This window comes from Crocodylus porosus, unplaced genomic scaffold (genome assembly GCF_001723895.1).
Source record: "Crocodylus porosus isolate Cpor-Errol unplaced genomic scaffold, CroPor_comp1, whole genome shotgun sequence".
Classification (NCBI taxonomy): domain Eukaryota; kingdom Metazoa; phylum Chordata; order Crocodylia; family Crocodylidae; genus Crocodylus; species Crocodylus porosus.
In genome coordinates this window covers 59880007-59897825 of record NW_017728943.1, presented here as the reverse complement: position 1 = coordinate 59897825, position 17819 = coordinate 59880007, and the positions used below count along the sequence as shown (strand labels likewise).

General features: G+C 43.5%; 1 protein-coding gene and 1 long non-coding RNA gene across 4 annotated transcripts in view; one reads left to right on the top strand and one right to left on the bottom strand.

The window, feature by feature from the left end:
• Positions 1 to 573, top strand: part of LOC109319688 — a 2680-nt gene extending 2107 nt beyond the window's left edge. Inside the window, exon 2 of the long non-coding RNA XR_002103591.1 lies at positions 109 to 573. This is a non-coding gene — a long non-coding RNA (uncharacterized LOC109319688). The remainder of the gene's footprint in view (positions 1 to 108) is intronic.
• A 479-nt stretch (positions 574 to 1052) lies between these two features.
• The window catches only part of DIEXF (digestive organ expansion factor homolog (zebrafish)), a 27527-nt gene continuing 10760 nt past the window's right edge, over positions 1053 to 17819 (bottom strand). The window contains exons 6-12 of one of the 3 annotated variants that reach the window (XM_019549426.1): positions 12383 to 12793; positions 10633 to 10852; positions 6312 to 6514; positions 4993 to 5175; positions 4153 to 4265; positions 3300 to 3545; positions 1053 to 1499 (exon numbers count right to left, since the gene is read on the bottom strand). In XM_019549426.1, the coding sequence (XP_019404971.1) occupies positions 1253 to 1499; positions 3300 to 3545; positions 4153 to 4265; positions 4993 to 5175; positions 6312 to 6514; positions 10633 to 10852; positions 12383 to 12793 (1623 nt within the window). In that variant the 3' untranslated portion in view covers positions 1053 to 1252. The remainder of the gene's footprint in view (positions 1500 to 3299; positions 3546 to 4152; positions 4266 to 4992; positions 5176 to 6311; positions 6515 to 10632; positions 10853 to 12382; positions 12794 to 17819) is intronic. The other 2 variants (XM_019549427.1, XM_019549428.1) reach the window with 2 other exon arrangements.

Below are 17819 nucleotides of genomic sequence, written 5' to 3'. Positions count from 1 at the left end.
ATGGTGCCGGTTGTTCCTCCCGAGGTGCATCACCTTGCACTTGTCTGTGTTGAAACCCATCCTATTCTCGTCCGCCCACCCTTGTAACCCGTCTAGGTCTGATTGTAGCAGAAGCAATTAGTGTCTAGCCCCAGAAGAAAGCAAACAGCTCTAGGGACTTTGTTTCTACAAGGCTACACAACAAAGACATTTCCAAACTGAAAGATCTCAACAGGTCAGAATGTTTTGTACATTATAGATTCCTACTTGCAATCTCTGGGTTTACCATGTCAATTATGTGTAGGCGTTTACATACATAACTGTGTCAATATTGTGCAGCACCCTTAAAAGGACTTTGTGGCACTCTAGATGAGAATGACTGGGGTAGGGTAAGGTGGGGACCATTTAGTGTAAAAAAGGCAGGTCCTTGGGCTCGAAACCCAGTCTATTTTTCAAGGCTATTGATGTAACAATATGCTTGGGCTATAGGTGGTTCCCTGTCAAAAGGCTCACCTATACCTCTCTTTCATGGACCGCAACATGGAACATAAGCATGGTAGAACATCTTTGGATGCACTTTCATCACCTCCCTGCGCAACAAGCAAATGGAAGTTGCCTTCGCTGAAAGAAAGCAGAGATTCTCTGACAGAGGACGTGAAAAATAGGAGTGAAGTGAAGAGATCTGACAGAAGGTATTTCTCACACCAGAACCATTTAGTAAATATGCAGACTGAACACATTGGGGAAAAGTAGTTCAAACTCAAATCTGGTATCTACAAGTAGCTCTCAACCTTAATTGATGCAAAATACCTCCACGTATGACTTTGTGAAATGAGCAGCACCAAAAAATAAATTTATTACAGCACTTACCTCTTCAGATACCAGGCACTGGGCAGTAGGGGTGGAGCAGAAGCCAGTGAATCTGCACTTACCTTCCTGCACCTGCTCATCCTCTCACACCTCATGGCATCCTTCAAAAAAGATCTCATGGCACCCCAGGGTGCCTCAGCACACTGACTGAGAATCACTGACTTCAACAAAGGGGTGGGGAGGAAAAAAATCTTATACACTTATTTTGTTTCCATCACTGCTTTAAATCAGAATATTTAAATTTATAAATTAACTCTTTACAATTAGTTCCAGGAAAATATTTGAGGAGAAGGAGGAGGTAGAGAAAATTCATTAAAATGCTTAATATTAAGAAATAACATTAAAAAGTGTGTTAGGAAGAAAAGACCCAAGTCCATACACACAGTGTGGTTCATAGGCTTGCTTACTCATTTTCTCCAGTAACAAAGAGGTGCACGCTTTTGTCAGACTGCAGCATCTGAGCAGCACGCTCTATACCTACAACAGCAGCCAATTTCTGCACATCATACTTTGAATAAAGAACAGTACATGTCCAAGTAGCTTCCTCTCCATTGTTGGTGGCCTTCATCATATTGCAGATCTCACTGTAGAAATGGGAATATGTTGGTAGCTCATAGAAAATGAGATTTCTGATCCCTCGTATTGTATATCTGTACCAAAGAAAAAAAGTGTTGTCACAGTGACTGGTATCTGCTATCTACGCACCTAAGAATGTGAAGCAGTATATTAGGGGCTTAATCTTGTGAAGCTCGGAGTTCTCACTAGAATCTGTAGGAACTAGGAGAATGGCCTTCAGCCTCTTGCACGCCTCAACTCAGAAAGTAAGTGGATCCACTTAAACCTAGGATGTTGTGACAACAGAACTAAGAGTCTAATCTTGCAGAAGGTGCCCAATACCTGCAAAGTGCTCAGCACCATCAGCTCCCAAACTCACATTGACCTTTTGGAATTCCATCTAAAACCCATTCCAAAGTTATGCTATTTTGATAAAAATTGCATTTTTGATAGAAAGTCATCACTTTCCCCCTGACTCTGGTCAGGACTGGGTAAGCTCCAACTAACTATACTTGTTGCTTACAGGGCAGGATATTGGGGGTTTTAATAAAAATCCAACATTTGCTTACTTGCAATGCTCCCCATACCCCTCCAGATTATGGTCAAGAGAAAAAATATCCTTTAATGATTGACCAGATGGGCTATCAGACCAGGCACACCACATGCTACAATAGTGTACAGTATCAAGCACAAGACTTGGGAGCCAGCAAGACTGGACTTCTAAATTCTGACATTTCATTTACATGCCAAATGAAGAATTGAGAATGGAGAATTCATTAAAGGCTGTAAAGCTCCTTGATGAATTCAGCCTCTTTTGTAAGGGAGCTCCACTGTATTCACTTTGCCTGCTAAAATGCAGTAGGAAGTGCTAAGCATTATTGCCAGTCCTGGATTTTTACTCTGAATAGTGATTTAACCAAAAAGATTACATTTTAAAAATGAGCAAGAGTCCAGAGCATGGAAATACAACTCAAAAAAAGAAAGGAAAAAACCCCCCTAAACAAAACTTGCTAGGAAGAGTTGTTCAATTCAGAATAGCAAGATGATCTTGGAGACAGCTTCAGGATACTATAAAATTCAAAGGATCTAGAAGTGATTACCTTACATTCAGGAAGTTGTTTTCCATACCATTTTTATAATGCCAAATGACCTACAAAGATATCTGTCTGTCTGTGTGAAATAAATAAATAAAATACATTCATATATACAGAGATACTCATGGAACAGAATAATAATATATTGTTATGTTTGTCCAAAGGCATTCAGAAATTAATAACTCCAGCCACAAGTATGGGAAGGTACTGCTAGGTTGGCAAGCACAGGCTATATTGTGAACATACAGTAAAACTGTGCATTGATTACCATTAGCAGATTCAGCAAAAAGTAGCTTTAGTTTCTCATGGGCGCATTCAACATTCATACACGTGAATATGCATACGTATACAAAAAGTTTCAAGAAGAGCTCCTTTTCTGGTCTTTCTGAAAATGGTTTGATTGTGCTTCTGTCTTGGAACAAAGTCCTTTGTTCCTTTCCAGAAGCAAAAGAAATTATTTTGATACAGATGCCAACTGTGGCAAAAGGTACTATATTATATATAGCTAGGTATGTACTGCATAGTGCTGCATTCCTTCTGACTTCATTGGGAGTGCTGGAAAACTACAAGCCTGAAGGCATCATTAATTCTTCAAAGGGATATCTGTAATTTTTTAAGGTTAGCATTTCAGACATTTCCTACATCAGGCTGAAAAAACACCAAACAGATTTGACAGACAGATGAAACAGCACAAGTCATCAGTGAGTGCAAGTCTGAGACTAGAGAATTCACTCTGGGCCAGGCTCTGCCCCAGAACTGTATGTGCATACAAGCTGGATCAAAATATGGCCCAGGGCTTACCTTTTGTAAAAGTGGAAGCGCTCAGTAAAAAGTAAGAACTGCCTCTCTCCCTTGAAGAAGAACTGTCTTGCTCTGGAGATGCTAGATTTTTTGGTGTATTCACAAGCGTACGTAAAATTCAGCTCTTCCTTCTTGAAGTAGTTGCGAAGACGGACATAGTCAAAATACGATGGAACATAAATAAGAGTATGGGACATTACTGCATCGCGGTACTCAGGCAGCACTTTGTCAATAAAGAACTGGAACCTGAAGTAGGAAAATGCAAATCTATCTTATCAAATGAATGTTCAGCCTTTCATCATATAAATGATCCTAAGAATAAAAAGGTTTTGATCAAACAAAACCTCTATTATTTTAGGTCACAATCAAGAAAGTCTTCAAGCCTGGAAATCTTACGCCAGTTTGAAGAAGTTTAAATTCACAGCTATGGTAGTGAAACAATACCATCATACTACCTTCACCACAGCATCATTTTCTCTCTTTTAAAAGAGGAAGTGAGGACTCAGCAAAAGGAAGAAACCAGGGCTAGAATATGCAGCACCTAAACTGCATCAGAGGAGCAACAAGAGCACACTTATTTTTGGGTTTTTCCCCCTCAATTAAAAACCATATAGACTCTGTGCTCTAGACAATCTGCTACATTCATAGATATCATAGACCTTAGGGCTGGAAGGGACCTTGGAAGATCATCGAGTCCTGCCCCCTGCCCTAGGGGCAGGAAATCAGCTAGGGTGGTCAAAGGATCCCAGCAAGATAAGCATCCAAATGTTTCTTAAAAGAGTCCACTAACCAAGCACCACATTTGAAACTGCAAGCATGGGGACACAGCAAAAAGGTCGCAATGACAAGTTACCTTGCATCTATGACGGAAACTAGGCTATCAGATTCCAGCCTCCGGAAAACGTGAGGAAGCTGTACCACAACATGGTTAATCGAGCCAGTCATGGGTACGTTCCTTACAGCTACCTGCAAGAGGAAGTCAGGACGGTTAGGGGAGTAATGAAACAAAAACACTCTCTGCACTTAAAAAAGCATTCACATGCCAAGTCAAATTTTCAGTTAGTGACTCACATCTACAGACAGCCAATAAGGCTGTTTGGAACAAGACAAAGTCCTACTGGAACACTGCTTGCATTGCCTAGGCCACATCTGGTAACTACGTGACATGACTTCTAGGTTGATATGACAGCAGAAATAACTCACTGCTTATTTTATGCCTTTCCTTATGTTGAACAGCAAAAGTAGACCTTTCATTTTGTCACACCCATGGATTAGTCCAACTCTGCAGTGTTCAGGTTACAAACAAGAGAGGAAAAAAGTGTATTTTGCAAACCAAAATTCCAATCAAGTGAATAAAACCAAAATCAGTATGGTTTGTAAAATGCAAAACCAAATAAAAAGCTTACTTGATTACAAGCTTTACAAAAACTTTGTCCCATCATATGTCCCTTTAATTAACACGTAAAATCAAAAACTGCAAGGGACAGACTTGTTCCTTCAGTCAACAAACAGGAAGCCATTAGAAAATGGTGCACAATGACATGAATTTAAAAATTGAAGTATACAGGCTACATAAACTATTAGCACCTGTGCAAACAATGAAAAGTGTCCACGGCTACTCTTCACAGGCTGAAGGTTAACTTAGCATCTTCTTCATAGGTCTCAGGCTGTTACAGCCGGTTTGTGAACTCACCTGCCCTCGGTAATTGAAGCAATGTTTATTAAAGATAGAGTTAATCTGGGGATCTTGAAGAGCACTGAACAGTAAGGTCTGACGATAATACTTGGACCAGTTATTGAGATTCAGCATGCGCACTCGTGAGAAGTCTACACCATGGGGACTCAGAGGCAGGAGGTTAAGATGGTTCATCAGGTGCTTTTAAAAATGGAAAGAAAACAGGCACATAATTTTATACCTTAAACATATAGGCAGCAAGTAAGTTAATTGCACTATAAAGTGAGCAGAGGTGAGAGAATCTGTCTACAATGCAATATATCCATGCCTCCCAAGAAATAGCTTTCTGCTTAGTCATCAAGTGAACAGTAATTTACTGGCATTTTTTTCCTACAGGATTTAATCAAATGTCATTACTTTCTTGGACTTAAGAAGCTGCAGTCTCATAATGGGAACAATTCAAGAGCCAGAATCAAGAGAAAATGGTAAATTCACCTTTCCAAAGTTGGGGTCATTTCCAGAACTTCTTTGCTGAAATCAAGAAAGCCCAAATGGAATGCCCACTGCATTCAGCGAGAGCGCTCAGGTAGTCTTAGGTCTGGTGCCATCCCCACTGTGCTATGTCTTACCAGGGAACTGTCAAAGGATTGTGCCCATGGAAAATATTTTTGATGGTTTCATTTTGATATTATTTGATGTTGACACACTTGAGCTGACACTTACAGAGCTTATATCTCATTAAATTACATAGTGAGATAGTTTAGTAGAGTGTTTCAAAGTCAGCAGTCACATAGAAGCCTTTTGTTTGCTTCTTTCTAAACATTGTCAACAATGCATATTCTTAACTCTGAAGAGGCCCCTAAAATGTTTTACATAGTAACTTACTTCTTGATGGGCTATCAATTAATATCCCTGTGTTTGCCAAATTAACCCATGCCACCTAATCTCTGTCAGAGAGAAGGAAGTTTCCTTGCTAAGTTCCTAACAGTTGCAAACAGATACAATCATAATTCCTTCAACTTATGTGCAGTATTGCTGTAAGCTGTTGTACGACTGATGCTCCCTCCCAGAGGTGGGGAAAGGAATCTGTTCCTTTCTAGAGGAGTCAACTCTGTTGCAAGACTCCTCAGAAAACTTCAGATGAAATGGGTTATGAAAATGAAAAGCACTAAGATTTAGAGAGCAACAGGACCAGGTAGTACTGAGAACTCTGAAGAGGTTATTCATAGGAGATAAAAAAAATTCTTAGGCATGAGGCAAAGAAAGAGTTTGGACACTGTTTATTGTATGTGGCACAATATGCCAAAAAAGCAAGAGCAATATTTATGAAAACTTACCAGAATGTGCTCCCAATTCTGCATCAGGTAAATATCTGCTTGATCAATTATGAGAATTTCTATCGATGAGAGAAAATCAAAATCCCTCTTCTTCTCTCCCTCTGCTCCAATAACAGTTCTCAGACCAAGGGGAGAGGCAATGATGATATCAGAAGAGTAAAATGGTGCATATAATCGCATACTCTTCTGAAGAACAGCAACCCCTGATCAACAACAACCAAAAATGTTTTCTTAGTAAGCATAACATGTTGGTATCTTGATCAGATTTCTTCCTTCCCAACCCCAAAGACTCATCTAAAGGGCGATGTTGGGCTTAAACTCTCCTCTCCTGCCCCTCACCGAAAGAAGCACAGATTTGGGGCACCATTTTTAGAATTAATTTCAGTAAACTGTTTTGTTAGAAAGGCTAAAAAATTTTCCAGAAGAGTAAAAAAAAAGTTTTGAAATGAAATGTTTCATTTTCATATTAGTTTCAACAAAAAAAAATTAAAAGTTCAAAAGAACAGTGTTTTGTTTTATGAAATATTATTTTATTTTATTTGTGTATTCACTCTTTTCAAATTGCCCAGAAAATAAACAATGCCCCCACCAAATATATCAATTATTCACACAGCTCTGCCCCTTACTAAGGTATACACTTTTCCTTCCGAGACTTCTTGCAATTCTTTTCTTCTTCCGTCTAAATAAGACCGGATAGAGCATCGCTAGAGATGCACCAATACATCGGTCTAATATTGGATCAGTACCGATATAAAAAAAAAGTCTGCTGTATCAGATATTGGCCCAATGGGGCCGATAATTTGGCCAATAAATGCCTGTACTGCATGCAGCTGCAGAGCAGCATGGAGCAAAGCTAGCAGCATGAAGAGCTGCCTCCAGCTGGTAAAAAATCAGAAAGGCAGTGGAGAGGGAAGGGATTTGGGGTGCACATCAATGCCCCCTGTGATGAGGTAGGGGTCAGAGGCCAGGGGGACAGGGATGCAGGATGGAGGCCTTCCTCATGGGGGGGCGGGGGATGGGACACAGCTCCCACTGCTGCTTGCACCCTGGGAGGGTGAGGGGGGTGCCTGGGGCTGGTGAGTGGTCTAGAGCCAGCGCTACATCAGGCTCTTCTCATGGAGCAGGCACTGGCAGTGCTGGGAGGGGCTGCAGCCATCCCAAATTTCACCACTGTTCTGCTCTCAGCCCCATGCCGCCAGGCACAGCCTGGCTCCATATCCTGCCTCCACCCACATGCTGGGAAGAGCCAAGGCTGCGTCAGGCGGCTGGTGAGTGGCGGTGAAACTTGGGGTGGCTGTAGCCCCCTCCCAGCACCCGCTATGAGCCCACCCCTGCTGGAAGAGCCTTGGAGTGGGCACCAACGGCACTGGGTGGGGGCTGCAGCACGTGGGTGGAGAAGGGACAGGGAGCCAGGCTGCACTTGGTGGTGTGGGGCTGGGAGTGGAGAGGTGGCCAAATCTGGGGTGGCTGCAGCTCCCTCTCAGCACCCCTGGTGTCCACTCCAAGCCCAGCCCCCACTGAGAAGTCATGCAATGCCAGTTCTAGCCCACCTGCCCTGTGCACATCCAGGGGCACACCCCTCCCACCCAGGGGTGCAAGCAGCAGTGGGAGCTGTGCCCTCCCCCCAGGAGCTGCACCTTCCTCCTGTGCCCCTGTCCCTGCCTCCTCCCTCCCTTACCGTGGGGGCATTGATCTGCCCCCAAATGCTCCTTCCCTTCCACCACAAGGGACTTACCACCTGGAGGCAGCTGTATCAGATAAGTATCAGCCAATATGCCTCCTTAAATATCAGCTATGGTATCAGCCCCCAAAATCTCTATTGGTGCACCCCTACCATCTTCATACGGCCATCAGAGACATTACTAAAATACAAAGAAACCTTCTGTCAATCTTTTTCAAAGACAGAAGGAACAATTCTGCTCCCATTCCTATCAATGAGAATTTAAAGAAACTTCACTGACATCACTGGTCCATAAGCTGACTATAAGCCAGTGTGTTTTTGTTGGGAAAAAGAAAGCCTACAGACATCTGCCTCTACATACTGGATTGTATCAACAGGAGCGTCACTTGCAAGTCAAGCGAAGCGATGCTTCCTCTATTCAGTACTGGTGAGGGCTCACTTAAAGTGCTGTGTGCAGTTTGGGCCCCCCCCACTTCAAGAAGGAACTGGACAGATTGGAAAGCATCCAATGGAGAGCAGCAAAAATGAATTAGGGGCCTAGGAAGCATGTTATACAAAGACAGGCTGAAAGAGCTACAATTATTTAGTCAGGAGAAAAGATGACTGAGGGGGAAGACTGTAACACTAATCTTCAAATACCACAAAGGGTAATAAGAGAGAGGATGGAGACAGACTTTTCCATAGCCACAAAGGGACAGGACTACAACTAATGGCTCAAGCAAAAGCAGAGGAAATTTAAGAAGTTTCTCCTAATCTCCAACCTGACTATCAGTGTGATCAAGCACTGAAGCAGGCCACCTAGAGAAGTTGTGGAATTTCCATCCCTGTAAATTTTCAAGAGCAGGTTAGATGGGTATTTGGCTGGGATGGTTTAAACAGGGACAATCCTGTGTTAAGCAGAGCACTGGACTAGATGACCTCATGTAGTCCCCCCCAGTCTATGGCAGTGATGAGGATTGCCTCTTTAGGCAGGCTTGTGTTTCTTCACAGGTGGTAGGTCAAACAGATTTTCTCCTGGGAAGAGAATACCTCGGCTGCAGAAAGCAGCATAACTCTCAGTGGAACAGACACACACAGGAAGTGCTAGGGAATTGCCTATATTACCTGCTGTTATAAAACATCTGTGGATGGCAATTTATCTTTCAAGAGACAATAATTTTAAAAGCCTCTTATCTGTCAAGTTAAAACCACCTACTCATGATGGCAGCTCTAAGAAGCAAGCCATAACCTAATTCTCTGCATACCAAGTTACCAAACCAGCATGAAATTACAATATATGAAACAGTCCTGACATTTTCTGCTCAACCAACATTCACACTCCCCATCCATGCTTTTGCATGCACAAAAGCTTGGCTTGAATTGTATGCAATTCAGTAGAAAATTACTTACTCCTTAGGAAATTTCTAATTTTCTTCAGATTACTATGGTTCAGTAGCTTCAGTGTGAACAAAACTAATTTTGCCTAGAGCATAGGCCCAGATCCTATTCTGTCATTTAGATGTCTAAAAGCAGCTCTTTTGAGGCTTTTAGACATCTAAGTCAGTAAGTGTGGTCTTATTCTAGTCAATACAGCAGCTGCAGGACTGCCTCTATTTAACCATGAAGAGATGCTCAGGTACCTAGAGTTTGGTTATTACACAAGCTCAAAGGCAAACCAGACCTCGAACTCCACCTAAGCTCTGCCATGATTCATTCCATCTGGGAAACACAAGATCTCTGTAAATCCCAGTTCCTCAGCAGGGGAACAACCACACCGAGAGACTATTTGAAGCAGTGTTCATGCATGCAGCTCAGCGCTGATGCCAAGAACTAGGTAAGGAGGACTAGATAAGGAGGACCCCTGTTGCCCAACAGCACTGTGGTCACACTACTACTGGAAGGCACCCCATGAAAGAGAAGGAGGGAGCCAGGGGTTCTCGCCCCTGCTCACAAAGATATTTATGCATTTTGCATTAAATAGTCATTGAATAACATACATCAAAAGCATTGGGAGCAGAGCCCAGGTCCCCCCCATTGCTTGGGCCCAGGCTACTTCAGCAAAAGGCATGTGCATCCTTCTTCTCTCCTAGCTCCTGCTCCACTTTTACACTGAAGTCAGTGCTGCTGTCAGTCAAATGCACTGTTTCAGCAGATGTCTCCTCTCTGAGAGCTGGATCGCTACAGGATAGAGCAGAGAGAATAGGGAGAGCTGTGCACTTCCCTGTGGTGGAACTAGATCACTCTGAGACCAAACAACTGTTTTTGGAGGCAACCAGTTGGTAAATGGTCAGACTAGGAAGATTAGGATCCAGGCTATAGTGGTTAGAGATGAAAAAGGTCAAATATATACATCAAGTCCTTCATCCTCTATGGCAAAGTGTACTTTCTCAGCTTCAATACAAGGTTTATTTTAAAAGGTTTTAAAAAGGTTTTAAATTATACTTGATCTGAGCCTGCAAGAGACCTTAACCAAAAACCTGAAGAACATTACATTTAAAATAATAAAATAGAAATGCACAAATTTCAACTCCAGCATGGTTTAAGGAGCCTAAGTCTCATTAGAAGTCAGTGGAACTTAGACTTCAAAGAAATTTAGGAATAAGTTATAAACACTGCAGCCTGGTCTTGAAAGCCAAAATAAGTTGTCCGATATGCTATTACCTATCCTGAAATGGTCATCAATGTTGCCGGCAAACACAGCTTCATAATCCTCAGGTCTTTTCAGGTTGGGGGGTTTCTCATCTGGATCAGAACCAAACTCTCCTTTGAAGCGCTTCTTGTTACTTACATCTATTTGTTTTTTGCTCCCCGATTCAAGAAGGCTGATGAAAATCTGCACCACTCGTAAGGCTGATTCGCGGAAGGGCACCACTATCAATACCTGTATGGACCAGAACAATTATAAAAAGGTTACTTGAGAAAAGGATGTCTTCTCTAGAGAAGGGATGGATCCACCATGAATAAGCATATTTTTGCACTTCATTTTACGTACAGTACTGCTGCTCTCACTTCCCAACCATTCAATTAGATGTAGGCGCCTCCCACAAATACATTCCAAACCCGGCTATCATGCTTGCCAAATGACTGAACAGACAGGCTTGACCTAGTCTGACGCAAGACTAGGTCAGTGATGCGCTTTAAGGTGCCCTTTTGCAGAAATAGGACTCCCTGCTAGCTGCCTTTCTTACCAAGTTAAGTATAAGCTACTCAGATGGAAAAAGGAAGTACAATACAAAGCAATAAGGGCCCCTGGTAAGTTCTGTTTTACCAGGGGTTGGGGTGGCTGCTTTGGAACAAAGGCGTTACAAGTTAGCATATCCCCCAGCGCATCATGAAGATAGGGAATTGGAGGATTTACCACCATGGAGATGCTTCTGTTCTCCTTGAGCAAGTAAATCCTCCCCCACGCACATATACCTGCCATTGAACTGCTTGGATTTGCACTTTGGTTCTTGCAGAAGCTAAGGCACAAAGCACTCAAACTACTTACATATTAAACCTAAATAACACTGGCAAAAGGGAAAAGCCAAAAATGGGGAGTTTTAAAGAGATGCATGGCATATTCCAGAACTCTCATGACAGTTCAACTTTGGACCTTTTAAATGAAGCTACTTGCAAACTGAACCCATTATCCACCACTCGAGATTGTAGATTAATGGCAAGCTCCCTATTAAAAGGATAATTTGACAAGACAGCTAGCCCTGAATTAAGCCCCACTGCCACTGAAAGTGAAAAGCAGCTTTGCTTAAATTTATTGGACTAGATCCACTATGTTCAATACAAGAGACTCCCTGCTGATTCTTAGCTGCCACAGTGATAGAACTATGCAATAAAAGCAAGGGAAATTTGCTACCAAGTTATATCTGGTGTGGTATAACAAGAGCCTGAAGCACAGCATGACTTTCAGCTGCAACAGCCCTGAAGAAGCAAGGGAAGGAACTGGGGACTCATTAAATCTTGGAAGAAGAGCAATGGCTATATGGAGCAGTCCCTACAGGGCACAGGAATGACAAACAATTTTCAGAAGCCACCTGCACAGATGTTGATCTCCAAAAGCACAGGCAACATCAGTTTTAGGGAGGTAAACATGAAGGTCCTTACAGTATTGCTAGTGCAGAAGCAGTGGGATCAGAATAAGGAAGAGAAGAGAAATCAAGTCTCATGAAGGCACAGGAAAAACTCTTCCAGGCAAACAGCTCTCTATGGAATTAGTTTGACCACAAAACTTTCAAAGTTATCATTTCTCCTAGGCTACTTGCTCTTTCTTGTCAAACAGCTTCAAGACATGATTAATGGGTCTGGAGAGATACACCTGGGAGCATACTGACACCTTGGGGATAATGGCAGAAGAAACATCTGTATGACATAACAAATCAGACTGCAAAATATTATACTAATTAAGCCTTCTTACCTTTGGTCTAGTGAGCCCTTGATCCCTGAAATCATCATTGTCAACTCCCAGCTTTTGGTCTCTTCGTTTGGCATTATTGCTGAGGACCTGGGCATTAGCCTTCAGGACATGATTCAGTGCATGTAGGCAGTAAGTCTGACGGATCTCTTCCCCATTCCCTAAAGGAGCTCTTTCAGGGTACAATAAGTCTTTGTACAAATTCATAATGCAAAACAGTTCCCTTTGTAACAGCGTGAACGGGGAGTCGCTTGGCTTATTTAGCATGGACAGGAGCTGGCTATTCACTTTTGGCCACGTGGAATCCAAAGGCTTGTGAAGATGAAGTCGTTCCAAATCCATTTCTTTATCTGGCTTAAAAGTTTTCAACTTCTGTGTTACAGAAGAAAACACCAACTGGCCCAGTGTTGGCCACTGGAAGAAAAGGAAAAATCAAGTATGTTGTAACCAACCATTCTGCAGGAAATGCCATGTTGCCATGACTGCTACTTTTAATAAGATAACAGATTAAGTAACTTTTTGTTTAAGCCAACAAAGTGATGGATAGAGCAAAGATGAAACAGCCAGGTGCAAATTAAATAAAGCTCTAGCTTTTTCTAGCCTCTTGTCATTAAAGTTACCACAAATCTGGACTCCTTTGTACTAGCATCCAATTTCCCCAATATATTTTATACATCACTTTATACATCACCTGTGCCTTGGTCCATACTTGCCTTGAGCCTTTCTACAACAAATCACAGTCTACTGTTAGGCCCCCTCTACCCATCACTGTTTCCCTCGCTTTATGCTGTACGTGTTCCTGGAAAATGCTGCATAACTCTTTGCAACGTAACAAATAGGGATACGTTCCAAGACCCACTGTACTGACCCCGAGACCCTTTTCTACCACTTTTACAAGATAATTTTGGTACTCAACAACAGTAGACAGTACACACAAGCACAGGTTTAAAGATGTGAAGGCTGAGGGGAGGGGAGAAAAAAAACAAACAGAAACATTTGGGGAAAAAAAATTCCCCCCCACACCACCCCAAGGGCTTTTGGGTTTTTTCCCTGAAAAATTGAAAATTTTTTGAAAAATAAAAAAAAACCTCTTCTGAAATATTTTAAGAATGATGAATAGAATGTTTAAGACAAGATGTTCATATATTGCTACTTTTTACTCCCCCAAAATGTTTTCTAATAACTATGTAATAGGAAGACTTTTATGTAAGACTATCTACTACAGTCATTACAATTCCTGTATACCAAGGACAACCAGTACAGTACAACTCTCAAATGCGAGAGAAAAATGCATTTCTGCCCCCAGGGGGGCACTGCCATTTTCACAAGAGAAAGAAGAAGGATTTCAGTGCTTTCTTTGCTTGTGGACTTCCTCTATTGTTGACTTCCGATCTAGAGGTTGGTGGATCTGCTCCTATCCTTCTGCCTAGCCTGAAAGGACTGGGAGTGAACACTGGCAGCAGCATCCATTCATTCTTGTAGAGATTAGAAACAAGGAGCTTATGGCCCTTGTTGCTCAAAAGCCTCCAGAAAGGAGACAGAGCAAGTCTAAAGGTTTTGGAGTTGGAAGGAACCTGCCTCCTCCTGGCCCTGTGACCTTGAGATCCACAGAAGTACATAAGCAGCACACAGGAGCTGAAAGAAAGTATACTTCTTTACTGAAAGGTTACAGTTTAAATTTCTCTGAATTCGGTACATTAAACCACATTTTAGCTTCATTAGTATATTTTCATAACCTATGTAATTCATAATTGAATTCTGATGTTTTGTATCAAATCACTAAACCTTAGCGGTGAGGCGAGGCCTGCAGGGCAGGGAAGTTGTTCACAGCTAACTCAGCAGAGGCCTCTCCTCCACCCATTAAGCTACAGCATGTACAAATTTAGTAGTGTTCATGTATGCAAGCTAGCCACTAAATTACATTTCTTTTTTATCCCTCAATAAAATGGTGCAACTAACTTCCGGCACATGGAAGCATTTCCACACTGCAAGTTATTCTGAGAAAACAAAATGCAATTTACAAATACTGTCAAATGAAACATGCATTTCCAAATGCTGCTAGGATGACCAAACACATCCTTGTATGTAAAAAGTGTCCTGCAGACATTAAAAAAAATCCTTCATGGGTGTAAGTGAGGAGGAGGTAAATCATGATGATGAAAGTGCAAGTAGCTCTTTCCAATGTTCTCAGTCCAAAAGTTCTCCTACTGCTGCTTCTTCTATAACATCAGCATCACAAAAGGGTTGCCCAATCAACACCCTCAAGTAATCAAATATTGCAACCACCTGTATACTAAAGACTCTCAGTAGCTTCATTTGTAGACAAGATGACATCTAAAGATTGGGGAGGGGGCAGGGATATCAACCAAGCTCTTGCAAGAGCAATATATTCTTCTGGGACACCATTGTCAATAACTGAAAATACATAGTTTCATAGTTTCTAAGGTTGGAAGGGACTTGAGTAAATCATCTAGTCCAAACCCCTGCCATGGCAGGAAAGAGTACTGGGGTCAAACGACCTCAGCAAGGCATACTGGCAGGAAACTTTTAAAACTAAATTCATCGGGGGATGGGGTTGGGGCTTTAAACTAAGTTCATCGGGGGATGGGGATCCACAGGAGCGAAATCTTGAATAAGAAGTAATCCACATGTATCCAGGATTGGATCTTGCCAATTCTCTTACTCTGCAGTGCGTCATTGACTAAACGCCTGAGTTCGCTGAAGTCGGCCTTCCTGAAGTCTAGCATTTCCACTCTACTAGTTAACTTACCCACCCTACGCCTTATGATGAATTTTGTTATTTGGTGGTCACTGTCCCCCAGGTGACCACTGATCTGTAGGTCCCCTACCATGTCATCCCCTGTTGCCAATACCCGGTCCAGTAAGGCATTCCCCCTAGTGAGACCATGTACCTCCTACATCAGGTGGAGGTCCTGTACATGGGATAGGAACCTGCATGAATGGTGAGAATTTGCTGTCTGTGTTTCCCAGCAGATGTCAGGGTAGTTTAGGTCCCTCATGATTACCGCCTCCCTAGTCTTTATGGTCTCCAAGAGCTGCCTCAGGAGTTCCAAATCTAGTTCTTCCCCTTGGTGTGGGGGTCTGCAGCAGGGAGAGGAGGATCCAGGTAGTGGAACAAAGACTGCGGCACTGGTGTCATCGGGACGGCTTTGGCTTCCATGACTACAGCCTACTCTTTGGCAACAGAGGCAACAAGCTGCTGGAAAGAGATGGCCTCCACCTCTCTCCACTGGGGAGAAGGCTCTTCTCAGCCAGACTGGCTGACCTGCTCTACCGGGCTTTAAACTAAGCCCGCTGGAGGACAGGGGGACTAATCGCCACTGCTGGCCTGCTGAGCAGCCCTTGCAAAACCAGCAGGCCAAGGCACTTAAGGGAGCCCACCCCTGCCCCAGCCCTGGTACAACCTGTGGGCAAGGCAAGAGCCCCCAAGGGGACACTTGCCTGCCTGTATATGAATGCCAGAAGCTTGGGGAATAAGCAGAAGGAACTTCCTGCTTAACACAAATAATTACGATGTCATAGGAGACCTGGTGGGACTCCACCCATGACTGGACCACAGGTATAGACAGCTATACTCTGTACAGGAGAGATTGAGTAGATACAAGGGCAGGGGTGTAACTCTCTATGTTAAGGATAGCTACACGTCCTTGCAAACTGGTATTGGCGACCAGGGTGGACAACTGGAGACCCTCTGGGTTAAAATCCATGGGGAACACAGCACAGGGGACACAACAGTGGGAGTCTACTACAGACCTCCCAACCAAAGGTAAGAGCTTGACCAGGAGTTTGCTCGGGAACTGGCTGAGGCCGCATGCTCCAGGACCATGGTTGTCATGGGGGACTTCAATTACCCGGACATCTCGTGGGAAGATCACTCAGCAAAATCCAAATGGTCACAAAGCTTCCTCTCGTGCGTGGATGACCTCTACCTGACTCAAGAAGTCTACAGGCCAACAAGAGGTGAAGTGCTGCTCAACCTGGTACTGGCTACTGGGGATGACCTAATCCGCGACCCAGAGATCGATAGGAAGCTGGGTGACAGTGACCATGAGCTGATCACCTTCACCATCTGCTGTAAAGCTGGCAAGTCAATCAGCAACATGGAAGTCCTTGACTTCAGGAAAGCTGACTCTGACACGCTCAGGGCTTGTCAGTCAGGCCCTAAGGGACCATGACCCCAGGGAGAGGGGAGTTCAGGAAGCGTGGTTGCTCCTCAAGGGAGCCATCCTCAATGCACAAGCTAATTCTATTCCATCTTGGAGGAAAGGCTGCAAGAGGGCACAGCTCTCCGGGGATCTAGCAGACCTCCTGAGGCTAAAAAGAAAGGCCTATAAATGATGAAGGGCAGGATTCACCTCCAAAGAGGAATATTCTGAACTGGTCTGGTCCTGCAGGGAGCAAACCAGGAAAGCCAAGTTCATATGCAACTGAACTCCAAATAGCTTCAAGTATCAAGGACAATAAAGTCCTTTTTCAGATATGTGGGGAGCTGGAGGAAAAGCAAGGGCAACATTGGACCCCTGCTAAACCAGATAGGACAACTGATGCCCAGGAAAAAGCCAACCTGTTAAATGGGTACTTTGCGTTGGTCTTTCATCAGTCCCATGGGACACCCATGCCCACTACGGGACAGGGAGGTGAGGGAGATCTCCTGCCCTTTATAAATGCTGACCTCGTAAAGGAACACCTTGAGAAGCTGGATACCTTCAAGTCAGCCGGCCCCGACAATCTACACCCCAGAGTGCACAAGGAGCTGGCGAGTGTCATAGCCCAGCCCCTGGCACGGATCTTTGAGAGCTCCTGGCGCTCTGGTGTAGTGCCCGAAGACTGGAAGAAGGCCATTGTGGTGCCTATCTTCATGAAAGGGAGGAACGTGGATCTGGCAAACTACGGGCCCATCAGCCTGACCTCTATCCTGGGGAAAGTCTTAGAAAAGCTTATTAAAGAGGCCATCCTTAAATGGACTGACCAACACCAACATCCTGAGGGATAACCAGCACGGGTTTGTTGTGGGTAGTAGGTCTTGCTTAACCAAATCTCATTTCCTTTTACGACCAGGTGACCTATCACCTGGACAAGGGAGAAGAGATTGATGTCATATATCTTGACTTCAGAAAAGCCTTCTATCTGGTATCCCATGATCACCTCTTGGCAAAACTGGCCAATTGTGATCTTAGGTCCACCATGATCCACTGGCTGGGAAATTGGCGCCGTGGTCAGACCCAGAGGGTAGTAATTGATGGAAGTCACTCATCATGGTGTCCTGTGACCAGTGGGGTCCCCCAAGGCTCAGTCCTTGGATCTATATTATTCAACATCTTCATTAATGATGAGGACATTGCAGTCAGAAGCGGATTGGCCAAGTTCGCCGATGACACCAAACTTTGGGGCAAAGCATCCACACCTGAAGACAGGAGGG